Source organism: Accipiter gentilis, chromosome 23, assembly GCF_929443795.1.
Source record: "Accipiter gentilis chromosome 23, bAccGen1.1, whole genome shotgun sequence".
In the NCBI taxonomy this organism is placed as follows: Eukaryota; Metazoa; Chordata; class Aves; order Accipitriformes; family Accipitridae; genus Astur; species Astur gentilis.
This window is the reverse complement of record NC_064902.1, coordinates 4,872,632-4,887,514: the sequence shown is the minus strand read 5'-3', so window position 1 is coordinate 4,887,514 and position 14,883 is coordinate 4,872,632. Positions and strand designations below refer to the sequence as shown.

The 14,883-nt window shown below is 34.1% G+C and overlaps 2 protein-coding genes across 5 annotated transcripts in view; one reads left to right on the top strand and one right to left on the bottom strand.

Moving 5' to 3' along the window:
• Positions 1-14,883, top strand: part of CENPP (centromere protein P) — a 160,213-nt gene that overhangs the window by 37,838 nt on the left and 107,492 nt on the right. The gene's annotated exons all lie outside the window — the stretch shown is intronic.
• OMD (osteomodulin) lies at positions 3,970-11,006 on the bottom strand. 2 transcript variants are annotated; one of them, XM_049826831.1, is made up of 3 exons: positions 10,983-11,006; positions 8,390-9,345; positions 3,970-7,495 (listed from the first exon to the last, which is right to left on the bottom strand). In XM_049826831.1, exons 2-3 carry the CDS (start codon positions 9,321-9,323, stop codon positions 7,179-7,181), a joined length of 1,251 nt encoding a protein of 416 aa, XP_049682788.1. In that variant the 5' UTR covers positions 9,324-9,345; positions 10,983-11,006; the 3' UTR covers positions 3,970-7,178. The 2 variants fall into 2 exon arrangements, with proteins under 2 accessions (XP_049682788.1, XP_049682787.1); XM_049826830.1 differs by lacking the exon at positions 10,983-11,006 and adding an exon at positions 9,939-10,365.

Below are 14,883 nucleotides of genomic sequence, written 5' to 3'. Positions count from 1 at the left end.
TCTCTTGGCTAGAAATATGTCTCTGACAGAACGAGATGGGGACAAATGAGGAAAGCTTTTAATGACTTCTGGGCATTTATAGACCCAGACACAATGCTGCGTTTTCTCTTGTATGTGATTTTTTTGTTCCATGTGGAAGGTAACATGTTAAATATTCCTTAGCGTATCTTTTGTATGAAGTGTGATTAAACACTTTAAAATGTTGACCAGCTGCTTTGGATTGGAATAATTATAATAGAAAAGGTTTTACAAAGTAAAAGATAGCTATTGAACCAAAATAAACTGCAAGCAGTGAAACATGGATTTACTGTTAAAGAGAGCAAAGGCATGAAGTGATGTTAAAACTGAACTCAGTGTTTGCCTTTTAGTTTTGTCTGTTTTTTAACCTATAACTTGAGTATTCTGGATTGTTCTCTACATTATTTTCTTCTTCTTAAAAACAGGCCTTTTCCTCTTGACTGATTGTGTGGCCTGATTAATTTTACCTTCTAAAATTATTTTTGTCTCTGACAGTACAGCTGCATGTTTTGACTGCTGCATCTATGTGTGATATGGAACCTCTGACTCCTGCATCTCCTTCTGCTTTTTGTTGAGATCCTCATACAGGGGTGTAAAAATATTTTTAAGGCAGTTTAATGTCTGTGCTAATGCTGGGGCTGCATTCATTCTGGGAGCAAAAAGTCAGAGTACCCAAAGGGGAGGAAGCAGTCTCCTGGTTTGTTCTTGAGCAATGCACAGAAATAGGACTGAAGGTGATACTGTAGAAGAGTTGTTGTGTAATATTAAGCAAAGTATATTCCAATTCAGCATCCTTGAGGGATGGAGGAGGGTTCAGAGGTGGTATTAAATGTAAAATAAATGGTCATCAAGTCTTACAGAGAAAACTTAGAACATTCCTAAAGATTCAAAATGACCAAAAAAGTAACAGATATTAAATAGTTATATGTAAACACCTGGAGTATTTTTATGAAAAGTTGCAATTATTTCCAAGGCTCAGTGAATTAGATTAAGTTTAGGTCACTGTTAGGTCTACCAGCTGCAAAATAGAGACAGCTGCAAAATGACCTTGTGATTGTATGAACATCCTTCCATATGTTTCTGATTTATAATCAGAATTTTTTAAAGCTGAAGACATTACCTTTATTCCTTGCATTTCTGGAAAGAAAGAGACTCCTTGTATCAGTTACTGTTATAAATGGATGAAGCACATTTTAAAAATCATTCAGAATAGTAAACAGAAATCAAACTGCAGTTAAAAATACAAATGGTAACTAGAGGAATAGTACTGTCTGCTATTTACCCAGACTTCTCTGTTGAACATAGGTTCTCTTGAACTTTGCCTATATATCATCAGTTATATCCCGAATCAAAAATCAACCTACTTCAATTTATTAAAATTTCTTAGAATTCCTTCCTGAACTGACATTACTTCTTTACAACAATATTGTCATTCGTTGAGAGTCATTACTATGTCTACAGGGACACTAGCGTCAGGGCTCCAAGACTTATTGGCCTTATATGTATTTTACTTCTATGTTCCTGTCATCTCTTCCTTATGTTATTCATAGCATCTACTTTACTTTCTGTGTTTATGGCTAATTTTCATATTTATCTATTTTTTTTCCTTGTGTTGTACTTTATAATAGGGGAAGGTGGATTTATTTTTTTTCTCTGTAGATGATGTATTTATGCAATGAATTACACGATTAAGGTATTATTTATTTTATTTTTAAATTAGGTTGTTAGAAATGTAAATTTGGGGCAAAATAGTTTATAACATTATGTGATAAATGTGTGTATTTGTGGAGTTCCATAACTTCCAATAGTGTATACACAATTTGGTTTACACCTGAAAAGTTCATACTCTTGCAGTAGTTTTGGACAATGATTGCGAAATCTCTTTCAGTGTATAGTTTTTTTGTCAAAATAGTATGTTTTCTTTTCGCGTTTTTCAGGTAGGAAATTCCTATGTTTATTGCTTGTAATGATCAAGTTGGGAAACAAAGAAGGAAATTGATTCATATTGTAACAGTGGAATGTGAATATGTTCAAAGAAGTCAGAAAGCTTGAAATGTAAACCATCTGTTTTCTATATAGGAGTTTCTTTCCTAATCCATGTAACTTTTACTATCAGAATACTGAAGTAAAAATCTCAAAGTAAGCCTTAAAAGTATTAAATACCATCAACAACAAGAAATGGAAAAAAGGCAAAATACATTCCCACTGTTTTGAGGTTAAAGAAAGAAACGTAGGCAGTTGGATTAAACTACTGTTATTTCTCTTTCTTTATTTTGATTTTTACAATAACTTCTTATGTTATAGATTTTGTGGGGGAAAAAAGTTCATCACTTTTATTGTAGTTTTGAGAGATTTAATTTTGTGCATTAATGTTTAGTCATAACTGAATATTTTCCACAGATCTGTGAGGCTTTTCCCTATAGGTTTACATGGGTATCAAAATGTTCTATAGTGCGCTAATACAACCTTGCTAATTATTATGCACTCTAATAATGCTGATAATATTTAGCTTAGCTTAAAGAAGGTTCCATCCTTCTTTACACAGATAAGACTTGGAAAAGTTGTGTTTTCAGAATAGTTTGTCCAAAGCTGAAAGTAGAACTGAGATTTCATTTTTCTCAGTGCTGTGTTTCTGGTTATGTTTCTGTTAGTGTTTTAATTAGGATTAGGAACGCATTTTTGAAACAAATCTCCTGATAACCCCAATTTACTGCACCTTGATTCACATCACAGTGCTCTTTGAAGTATGTGGACTGTTCTTTTTGGATGTGACAAACCAGAAGATGTATGTATTCAGGGGTCCACCTGATGTGCTGCAGCTGCTAATGGATTTTAATTAGTGGCTAGGGCCAGCCTGAAGTAAAGCTCCGCTCCCTCAAAATACAGTGAGTGGGTCTCATGGCCTCATCACAAGTATTTTGCTCCACTGATCCACCCTAGTGCTTCACCTTCATTGCTAATGCAGACATGGTGGTCTAAACCAGATCAAGCTTTGTTTCTGTATTTACTGACTGCTGTAAATAAAGTAATGAAGCTGTTTAATACTTGTTAAGTTTTGCTGTTACTGATTAAATAGGTAGCATTTTAATGCATGTTTAATTTTTAGTTTGTGAATCTATTTCCTGCTTAAAAAGACTATAGAATATTCTGAAAATAAGTACCAGAGCAAACATGAAGCAAATATGCTTTGATACTATGTGGTTACATAATAATAAAATTTGGTTTATACAGAGCTCCACATTTACATGGCTAGGCTGCTTTGTGTACTTGAATCAGTAGGGGTGTCTGCTACAGAACACTGCAACATTGTAGACGTGCTGTTCCCAAATTTAATGAGCTAGAATATGCCTTGTCATATAACCGTGGTTGGTAGTGCTTTAAAAAAAGTTTAAAATTCAACTATATCAAGGCAACAAATGTTTACTAGTAGTGGAGAGCACTACCAGCATGTTACCACAGTCAAGGACAGTGAGAACATAGAACTGGGTGTGGAATTCAAAATAAAGGTTAGTGTACAATATCCCATCTCCGACAATGGCCATAAGCGTATGCTTTGGGAAGACTGAGAATAGGACAAGCATGTATGATTCTTGTTTCATCCTGTCTCCAAATATTCTTCCATTCTCCAGCTATTTTCAGCTCAGCACTCTTCTACCTACTGTCCTTTGTCTGTTTAACAACCTATAATGGATCTCTTCCAAGAAATACAATTCCTTAACCAGTCTTCCTTTGAAACCACATATAAAATTGCTGCTGCATCCACTGTATTCTCAGGCATGCGGTTTATTGAGCTGACTACTCATTGCTTACAAACTTTTGTTTGTTTGTCTAGTTTGTACCTGGTACATACTAGCTTCATTTGATGGCTCCTTGCTCTTGTACTGGAGCAGTTGATCCCTGGACCCATGCTGTCTATGCAACACTTTAATTTTGTGGATATTTCCTATATCTCCCCTTAGCGATCTCTTTTCCAAACTGGGGAGTTCGAGCCTACTCAGTGTTGCTTATATAGAAGCCGTTCCTTACCTTTGGTGACCTGATTACCTTTCTCTGATCCTTTTCTAATTATGCCATATGTAGAGATTATAACTACCTGAAGGGCTCAGAAAGCAATAGTGTGTTTACTATCTGGGTGAGCCATAAATTTATAGCAGCATCATGATGTCTCTTGTTTTCTATTTCTCTAGTTACTCTCTACATGTGAGTTTCCTTTTTACTGCTATTAGGTGCTAAGCCAGTGTTTTCACTGAACTGTCTGTTACTACTTCCGAGTCTTGCTCCCAAATGGTGGTGGTGAGGTCGTGCTTCATTAGTTTTTATGTGAAGGTAGTATCATCTTTTGCATGGATATCCCTTTTCATGTAACAATGTTGAATTTCATTGCCTATGTTAGCATACTGAGGTCCTTTTGCAGTCATTCTTCATTGGCGCTTAGCAATCTTTGTTGTCATCTCACTTCTCAGCCCAATTTGTCTATCTTTTGCAAGTATATTAAATTCAATAAATTCAAGCACAGGCCCTTTGCAAAACTCCCACCGGTGGGCTCCCTCCATAGCAAGAACTGACCATTTATTCTTATGCTGTTTCTTACATTTTATTTTATTTTGTCCGTGCTGTCACCTATGTGGCAGCTTAATTTCCTTAAAAACCTTTGAGAATTTTTTGTAGGCTGTGTGGACCAGGATCTCCCTTTTCCACATCCTTCATGATTCCTTCAAAGAACTCAAAGAGATTTGCAAGTTAAAAACATCATAGCTTTTACAGAAGCCATGCCCAGTCTTACCAGAGCAAATTGTATTTATCTAGGTATCCATTAATTCTGCGCTTTATTATAACTTCTCATTTCTCTAATACAGACATAAGGCTAGCAAGTCTTTAGTTCCCTGAGCACTGTAAAATCTTTTTAAAAGAATAGCATTGTATTTGCCACAAATGAGATACTATAATGTTAACTGAATGAAAAGTGAGTTACGATGCTTCTAGTTGTAATACAATTCTCATGTTCCATCTGAGTGAGTTTAATGTAATAAGACAGCTCTAAAGTTTTCAATAATTAAAGGCAAACTGATAAACTCTAAGAAATGTATATAACTAGTTGCTACAAAGTCAGTCTTTAATTTTACTTTAAAGCTAAGCTTTGCTTCATATATGTTTTTAAAAAACAAAGTTTGTGATAAAAGATACAATACTCATACTGCATTTGAATAGTGTTCCTCTTTAAGCTGAGAAAGCCTTTTAAAAAAGCCTGTATTTAGTTTTGCATTTTGTGCACTATTCACTTACACGTAAAATCTGAAGTAGATTAAAAGTTATAAAGGTTCCCTAAGGTTAATATGCTGTATGTTTTTATTAATAAACCCATGAAGTTATAGATATTTAAATTTATGTGTATATAATTTGATAAAGAGTATTTAAATAAAGTAATTAATAGATACATATATTCCTCCTTCATGAAGCCAGAGGTACTTGAGGTTCATAAATGTCAATAAACTTTTTTTTTTTTAAAAAAAGAGGAAGATAAATTCTGCAGAGCTGTACATTTGTAGGGAGACCATAAAATACTTTGCCATGAATATTATATCTGTTCAGAAAGTAGATAGGAAAAAGGGGAAGGAGAGAAAAAATAGATTTTTTTGAGTTAGTTGACCTAAGACCCACAGCTTAATAATGATATCATAAATTTTGTTTCCACAAATTTTTATAACCAGTTGTTTTTAAAGAATATATATGTTCTTAAAGGTTATATTCATGGGCTTATGAGGAATTTCTTTCAATTAACAAAAAGCATCATTAAGTATTTTCATTTTGTTAATATTTTAGTTGTTGCATCAGAAACCAAAATATACTAAAATGGGCTTCAAAAAAAAAAGTGAAATTATAAGACAGAAAACTAAACCTGTCTGAAACTTTTTAGAAATTCTAATACAAAGTTGCTCACATAATTTTATATAGCCTTTTTAGTTTTCCTACACTTAAAGTATAATGTAAAAATGGTAGCATGATGTATGGCTCTATTTCTTGCATTCATTTGTTTTTCTTATTGAAAATGATGATTCTTTGTCACTGCTAACAAAGATTTTATTGGGGAAAAAATGCTGAAAAATAAGGAATTTAAATAAAACAAAAGCAGAAGTGCCCTATAACATTATCTTACCCTGTAGTTATTTGGATCTGTTTCTAGGCATAGAAGACAATAAAAAACTTTGCATAGCTCAAATAGTATATTGCTTAAAGCATTTGTTTTCTACTTTGAAGCAGAATATAGCTAATTGGTATTAGTTATGCAGAGGGATAGTCTAATAATTTAAAAAACCTGGGATGCTACTATTTCTACCTGTTCTACTTGGTGAACAAGTTTAATAAAAAGATTACATTACGTTTTTAGGTGCCTTCTAAAATAACACGGACTAAAGCATAGGTAAAATGTTAGTACTATGCTTCTGTTATATTAATGTACATCCTTTTCCCTAGATCATGAGACCTTTGGTAAAAGGTCATTTATTGCCTATATTGCTCATCAGCTAAAGTCTTCTTTGAGAGAGTTGTGATAGTTGAGGTGCAAGCTGAGAAGTAAATATTATAATACACCTTGGCAGGACACTGCAAACATAATATGAGGAAGATTTGAAACTGAAAGTTTGTGGTTTTCGTGTCCAATTAGAAATTAGAAGGAGAAACATCTGTATTCCTGGAGAATGTGGAGGATAATTTTGTGATTTTATCCTCCTGTCTTTTCTCTAGTGTGTCTATTTTCTACTGCTGTCAGTAGGAAGTATAGCTGGATGGATTTTTCTTTTGGTCTTGTCCACTTGTTCCTATTGAGCATGACATTGATTTGTATTATAGTAATTTTGCAAGTTGGATCACTTTAGAACATAGAAGCTTTTTCAGGTCAATTTTCTTCAGCTTAGACTGCCCACCCAAGGATGAGTCTATCATCAATCCAGGTTATATATCAGACTGCTTTCTAGTGCTGAGGTGAGTGCTCTTTGCTCCTAGTATTATGGGTTTTACTACATCAATAATGGGACATTTTCCTACACTAAAATCCTATCTCCACTTTATAGATATATCTTAAATATCCCAAACTATCCAGCTGTTTTAAAATGGATATGAATACCCTGCAACTAAGGAAAAGTTCCCATGTAACAATGATTACTTCACTGGAAGTAAGGATGAAAGTAGTGGTCTGCTTCATGATCTTCTTCAGTTTCATGATCATGTGTTTCATGATAGTCTTCTGCTTCGTCGTATTCTTCTGGTGATAAAAATCGTCGAAATAGTGGTATTCTTAGCTGAGTTGACTTGTTGACATTAACATTTTGTTCGCCATAATAAATGGTTCGAAGGTGAGGGAAACAAAAGAATGCGTATGTGCTTATTGGAATTGTAAGCTTATTTTGGTCCACCCGTATATAGGTTAATTGGTTGGTGTTCATTGGATCAATAGATGGACACATCAAAGTAACATTTATGACTGTAAGAGAGAGAAAAATATTAATTAAAATACAGAAAACAGTTCTTTTTAAGACCTATTGCAAAAGTGAAACTTACGTTTTGAAATTTAAAATGGAAAATATTTTTCAGTGCACATATTAATATAACCCTTCCCTATGTTTTAAATTGGTTTTGTAAATGACAGTGCAACAATTCTGGGGTTTGCAAAGTATGAGGTTGTGGGGTAAAGAAAAAAATAAATATGACTACCACTACAATTTGTCATTACTATTTTAGGTGAATGGAATATTTTCATAATGCCTTTTCTCTGTATGTTTTTATCAATTTGATCAAAATCAGAAGCAATTTTCAAAAGGTTTTAGCTCATTATATGAAAAACTAGTATTAACTTTTACAAAAAATTGCAAATTAGGGGTAAGGTGCAAAAATTAAATCCTTTCTAATTTCACTGGTTTGGTCTTAACTGATGGAGGATGTGTATACACTGCATCTTGAAGAAAATGGGATGATATTCTTCCTTCACTGTAAGCTGATCAAAAGCTACATGGCTGCATATGCTCTGGAGAAGTACAGTGTGTATGAATTCTGAGTCAGTGCCACATTAACTGCTAATAGCTCAAGCTCACCACTTTGCAAAGAAGGACATCAGGGTATCTCTTGAACAATGTGCAAATTTGGATGACGGCTGGATTCTGTGTTTGGTTTATACATGACCTAACTGAGCAGCTGTAAGGTGGCAGGTCCTTGAAACCAAGGACACAACAGAAGAGACGTTTCTGATAGTTTCTTCTGATGTAGGCTAAAAGTTCTTTCTGGACGGTAAGGAAAATACACCGAACTCACCCCCCTCCCACAACCAATGCCAAAATCCACTGAGGTTTTTGCTTTTAAAGAATTGCAACCATCAACATACTTTCAATGTCATTGTCTTCAATATACAAATGCTGCAAATTTCTTGGAATATAGAATACTTGTTTCAATTTGTTATGTCCAAGATTAAGTTCTAGAAGGTTGGGTAGATTAAAGGTGTTGCGTGGAATGTTCTGCAGGTTATTGTGGGACATTCTTAGAGCAATGATTTTTGGAAGTCTCTTGAAATAGTTTTCTGGAATATAAGAAATTGAGTTATTTTCAAGAGAGAGATACATAAGTGATGATGGTAGATCAGGAGGCATAGTCTGTAATTTGTTGTTGCATAAGTTGAGCTGCATTAAATTTTTCATGTTTGAAAAGGGGTTTCCTTTGAGTACTGAGTCGTCAAGAAAGTTATTGCAAAGGTCAAGCATGGTTATGTTGGGTAATCCTTCCAACGCATTTCCAGATAACCGAGAAATCTTATTGAAACCAAGGAGGAGTCTCTCTAGAGAGCTGGGGAGTGGGAATGGAAATTCTTCTAATTCATTATGTTGTAAATGAAGTTGCACTAAGTTTGAAAGTTTGGCAAAAACACCATGATCAATCATATGAAATTTAATTTTGTTGTGGCTGAGGTTAATTTCTCTTAAGAAAGTAACATTAGTGAATGGTCCTGCAGGCACAGCTTCAATATCGTTGTTTTGTAGATAAAGTTGCTGGACATGACGAGGGATATTTGGTATTGTCTTAAGTTTACGATGATCACAGTACATTGATAGCAGAAAAGCTGGTGGACAAAAGCATTCTCTGGCGCACTCAACTGGAAAAGGAAAGTGAGGAACTTCAGCTTGTGTGTTTGGATTAAAATAATATGGATGCTGATGATCTGGCTCCTCATCATACTCATCCTCAAAATCATAATCGTCATATTGGCAAAAGACCATAGCAGCCCAGAGGAGGTGAATGATTGATAGCTGGCTCATAATCCCCATATTTAAATTTGTATGTTGTATCCTGTTGATGAGAAGGAAATACAAGTTTATTAGATAGTCATAAAGTAAATCACATAAAAGTTTAAGTTTTAAGAAGCAGGAATATAAAGTAAGTAGAATAATGCATTTTTTTGGCAACACTGTCAGTGACATTATTAGCAAAAGCAAGTTTTAATCTGTAACTTCCAAGAAAACAGCCATAAACAAATACACCATCCTTGAGGTAAACATAAGTTTTCTTGTCTGACTTCAAACAATGAACAGCTTTCTACCTGTGCTGTGCTGGTTACCAAAGGATTCCATAACAGTTGGGAGTAGAAAAAAATCCCAGCCTTCATTCCATTCTCACTTTAATTTACTATGGAGAAGTTGCAAAAGGACTTTTATATAAAGTGGTATAGTCTGGGGTTTGTACTGGACGTTTGAGGTGTTGCATTCTTTCTAGTCTAATGGGTTAAGCATCAGCCTTACAAGTCAGTTTTAAATGGGTGCATATGGAATTCTTGAGCAACGTTTCTTCCTTAGACGTTTGGAAACACATAGATAGCCTTATTAAACTCTGTCAAGACGAAAACACTTTTGGAAATGTCTTAGTTATTCTTACTATGAACTTACACTTGCACAGGTGGTGCGTGGTCAATATCATAGAAGTGTTGTCTGGAAGGGACTTTTGGTGATCACATAGTCCAGTCTGGTGCTCCCAGGTGTTTCCACCTCCAACAGTAGATTATGTCAGCCTAGACTTCGTCTGGGCGAGCCTTGAAAAATCTTCAAGGGTGGAATTCCAGCATATCTCTAAATAACCCAAGTTAATGTTGTACTACACTCGTGAAGAAGTTTGCTAGTCTTACTAAGCATCCAAGCCATGGCTTGTTTCTTTTTTTAAACAAAGTTATTTTTGTTAAAAAAATATATCCTCAACTAAGGTGAGGTGATTGCAGGATTATTTTTATAAATACAACAGTGAAATAGATTTGAAATATCGTATTTTATGTAAAATAGAAATTTACATGCCATTGATGATTGTATGTTCTGTGGCATTCTATGTTGGTTTTCTAGTATTTTGTGCAAAACATGTCTGACAGTCCAATGTGTTAATGATGAAAATTTAATTTTTCTGTTCCCATCATTTAATGAAATCACATACGATTCAGCCATAGTGTACTGCACATCAAGAAAAATCTTCATTGATAAAAAGTTTTCTTTATAGTTTTCCTATGCTTCTGTAATCACATGTTCTTTATAGGCATGAACTAATTTACCTTCAAAGTACCTTTCTGAGGTGAAATACTAATGTTGTGAAAGACAAATAATTTTGCATGTCAAATTTCTGATGCTGAGAGCCAGACTAACATTTTAGAGCACTTTATACAGTCAGAGGAACCCTATTATTTCGCAGAATTAGTTGTGAATTATGTCAAGCTGTTCAACTTAACAGATGAGTCAAAACGTGACATTGCAGGTCAAAGCATATAAATCATGGAAAATTTTAAGAGACTTTGCTCAGTATAGTAAGGGAACCCTGAGGCAGAATAAAGCAGATAGTCTCAATTTTTTTTGTAATGACATTCATGTTTCTTAATCAGGGGGCTCTCTTTTCTTGATGCTCTTAGTATTTTTTTACCAAACACAATCAGTAACAAAGGAGATGAGACTTACAGTTTCCTATGCTTGATAGTGGTGATTGATGCCTAATGCATGATGTATTCTACAAATTGAATGAGAGAATCCTAAGGAAAAAAATAGTAAGAAAATTATGGAATTTAATACATCCTTGTGATCTTCCTGTGTTGCACACAGCCCGTGTGTGACAATGGCTGGGTGAAATGATTTGTGGTATTGTCTAACTTGCATTTCTAACTTTGTATCATTTCTATTTGAATGCTCCTTTAATTAAGTTTCATACTGGTTAAAATCTTAAAACCAGGTTTGAATGGAATCAGCTGTTTGGAACCCCACTGTAGGTAGGTCCTCAGCAAAGCAAGGGTCTCCATATCCCTACAGCATCATCACATGTCTGAGCTAATTAAGTAAATAGCAGAAATATATCTACACAGAGAACAGCCTTGCACTACAAGCATTGCATAAATGCACTATGCTGATAAACTTTGCAGATGCTGGGTTGAGAAGCAATACTGTACTTCAGGAGGAATTAATTGGTTTTCAGATTTCAGGCAGTATGTATTGGGAGAATACTTTATTACCATATTTCTGACTTCTGATCAGACCTGGTGGTGTCTACCTACAGAAAATCTGTCTCTAAATCCTGTGACTTGATTCTGTTTTTCATGAACAGATCCTTGAACAATCTGTACCCCATGCCTATTTCATGTTCTGGTTTCCTTTTGATTACTGTTACTCCTTCTCAGTTTCAGTCTAGAACTTTAGCTTCACTTTCTTGTTCTCTTCTCTCAGCATTTCTGCTAGGTGTCACAGTTCTCAGTACCACAATAGTCCTTAGAAACCAGGAGGAACAACTTGGGAAAGTCCTCCTCAGTTTGAGGAAAAAGCTTACTTTAGCCTTCATGGAATTGATTCACTTGCCATGTAGGCAATGTGAAGAGAACTATCATCACTTCAGATGGAATGATAAGTAATAGGTACCAAAGTCTCTTGCTGGTTTTATGGAGAGAGGGAGGAGCTGGTATTTGGGGGGACTTTTTTTACACCTTGGCTTTTTACACCTTGGCTGTAGTTGAGTGCATTTTTGTAGAATAGTAACTGTCTTGCCAGGCTTGCAAGTCATGTCTCAAAGCACTGAGGTACTAACACTTCTTCATGAAATATTTCTAAGAACTTAACTAGCTTTAAAACAAAGAAACATGTCAGGTGAAACTTGATAATGGGCAAGTCAGATGCACACAATATGATACATTGCATACTTACAAAGTTGAAAGAAAATAGAAAATGTTACAAAGCGTGATTCTCTAGCATCTGTAATAAACTCAAAGTTTAGTGACTGTATTTGTAAACAGAGTACTAGCTGAAAGCTAAAAATTATATAACATGCACGAATCATTCTTAACTGCAAAAATAACACAATCGTTTCGTTTTAATCCTGCTTACCAAGAAAACTTACTCTTTGGAAGTCTGTGAAGCTCAAGTTGTAGAGGGCAGCAAGTTATTGTGCTGGTGAAATCATCTGAGAAATAGTCTAACACAGCTGGAGGAACAAAAGATCTCTCTAAGCCATATTTTGTGGTGAGGAGCCTTGTGGGAAGGCAAAACAAAATAATAGCCTTAGCCCCTCTTCTGATTTGCCAGTAAAAAAAAAAAAAAAAAAAAAAAAATTTTTGTGCCACATCAGCAGTTACTGTAGATGCTGTGCCATAGGTCTATGAAGTGGTTTCTCCTTTTGTTAAAATCACTTCAAAATTATTTGCACAATTCTTTCAGTGTTTTAAGTTCCCATTAAAAAAAATTGAGAGAGTAAGACTTAAAAAAATATTACAGAGGTCGTTAGTTCATAGTGCAGTTTAAACTACAGTGGTTCAGTTATGCAAGGGATTTGTCCTCTGGAGGATGAAGTTAAGAAACAGTAAAAAATTAACCTTATCAAGATTGAGGGAAAGCGTTTTGCTATAGAAAAGCTTTTATGAACATCTTCCATTTTATACTTTTTTTTCTCTCCACAATCCATATTTCCTGTTTCCTTCTTGCAAAGTAGTTGTGCTGTACAGTGCTGTTGGTATAGTGTACTTCTCAGTGTTGTTTTAAAGTTGTAGTTCAGGATTCACATTAAGTTTCCAACATGTTTTTGCTAGGTTGTATAGAAAGAGCATGAATCTTCCTATGAAAAAGACAGGTATGACATGACATATAAACCTTTTTACTGAGGAAAAATATTTTCCATAGCTTTTAAGAGGGAGGAAAAAAAGGCATGGTTATCTGCTTTTGCTGCTAAATGGTACTTAAATAACTGTGATATATGCAAAAAATGGAGAAAAAGGACATTTTTTTGTTGAAGTGAGGCACTGTTCTGGATTAATTGTATGATTTATCAAAAGCATTTAATTATGCTTTTGATTTGGTAAAATAATTACATTATTTCAAAATCTATTCACAGGAAGAATCTGGTTCTTTAAAAGGCATAAGTGCCTTAGAGCTATCATATTTGAGAAAATAATGCAGTAGTAAGTTTTACTTCTTTTTTTTGTCTTTGAGCTTTCTGAAGCTGATGATTTGCTTGACCTTTTCAAGTTTCCTCTGTAACACTGAGGACAAGAACATTGTTTAAGAAGATAAATCATGCATGATTCTAACATTTGGGATATAAAGAAAAGCACCAGAAGTCATGACCAAAATAATATTGTAGGAGTTGGCAATACTGGAACTAAAATAAAGCAGTCATGTATTTACGTAGATAATACAAGAAAGAAGTTGAAAGAGTAAAATTAAAACTACATAATCCTTTAACAGTACTGTAAAAAGTTGGATAGCTGGATTGTGCCACTAAACTTATAATACTAAACAACAAAAATAATTGATTTTTAAAACAATTTGAATACATTCATAATGATAAATTAAAAAAACCCACCAAGTTTGTTATGCGAGTTAGTAAAAACATTATTTGCTGCTACAAAGTTGGGATTTTTAAGCACAAGACAAAGAACATGGTGCAAATTTTTGGAAGCTCTGTTATATTAATAGTTCTAACTAAAAACATATGCAAAAATTAAAACTATTTTCTCTAAACATAAAAATTGGACCAAATTAGAATTTTATTTTCATACCTGATACTTTTCTATTGTTTTCTACTACTGATTCTGACCCAGATCCTCTTAAGCTATCAGGAGACTTAAAAATCTCATGATGCATTTAAAAACCCATGGTAGCAGAGCAAAAGAGTCAGTCCTTTTGAAAAATTGTAGCAAAGCTCTTGATTTAAACCATATTTAGCTGCAGAAGATGATGCAGATCTAGCCATGGGATATATTAAGACTCGGTTTCTTTTTTGTTGCATGAGCTATCTTGGATACAAACAAGTCTATACTTTGTGATCTTGGTCAAGCTGTATGGTTTGATCTTCTCTTATTTTTCATTTGAGGTGTGGTAGGAATTTCCTTACAAGGAGGATAATGAGAGGATTAAATTTAACATCATTCATGTAAGACTTCTGGTTTCACAGGCTGTGACAAATTTCTTAAGTTTTCTATGTGTTTTGGTTTTTATTTTTAAAAAATGTTTCCTAAGGACTTATTTTTACTGTTGAATTTGTGAAATTTTTTTCATCGTTTTATTTATGCAGTTGTGATGCTAAGTGAGATGTGTATCAAGCTAGAAGTCAGAGTTGGCTTGAAACTAATTTATTTCCTTAAGCCAAACTTGGATGGATCCTCTCTGTAAATTAAAATGTTTGAAATCTTACCATCTTCATTAACTGCATTCAACTTAATGAGACTTGTTAGCTTTTTCAACTTTGATTCTGAACTGAAGGCTTAAGAATGGAGACTGTTCTAATATTTTGTGATTTTAGGTTTGTTTAGCTAGTTGAGTAACAGTCAATTTAAAAAATTTGGAATTTCCAAATTTTAGCTAAAATTTTCATGGAATAAATAAA

Bases quoted from the DNA above. Each gene is read 5' to 3' on its own strand.
- OMD (XM_049826831.1), bottom strand. From the start codon at position 9,323: ATGGGGATTATGAGCCAGCTATCAATCATTCACCTCCTCTGGGCTGCT. The intron at 7,496-8,389 runs GTATGTTGATGG...TCTCTCTTACAG, and splicing joins TGAAGACAATGACATTGAAA to TCATAAATGTTACTTTGATG.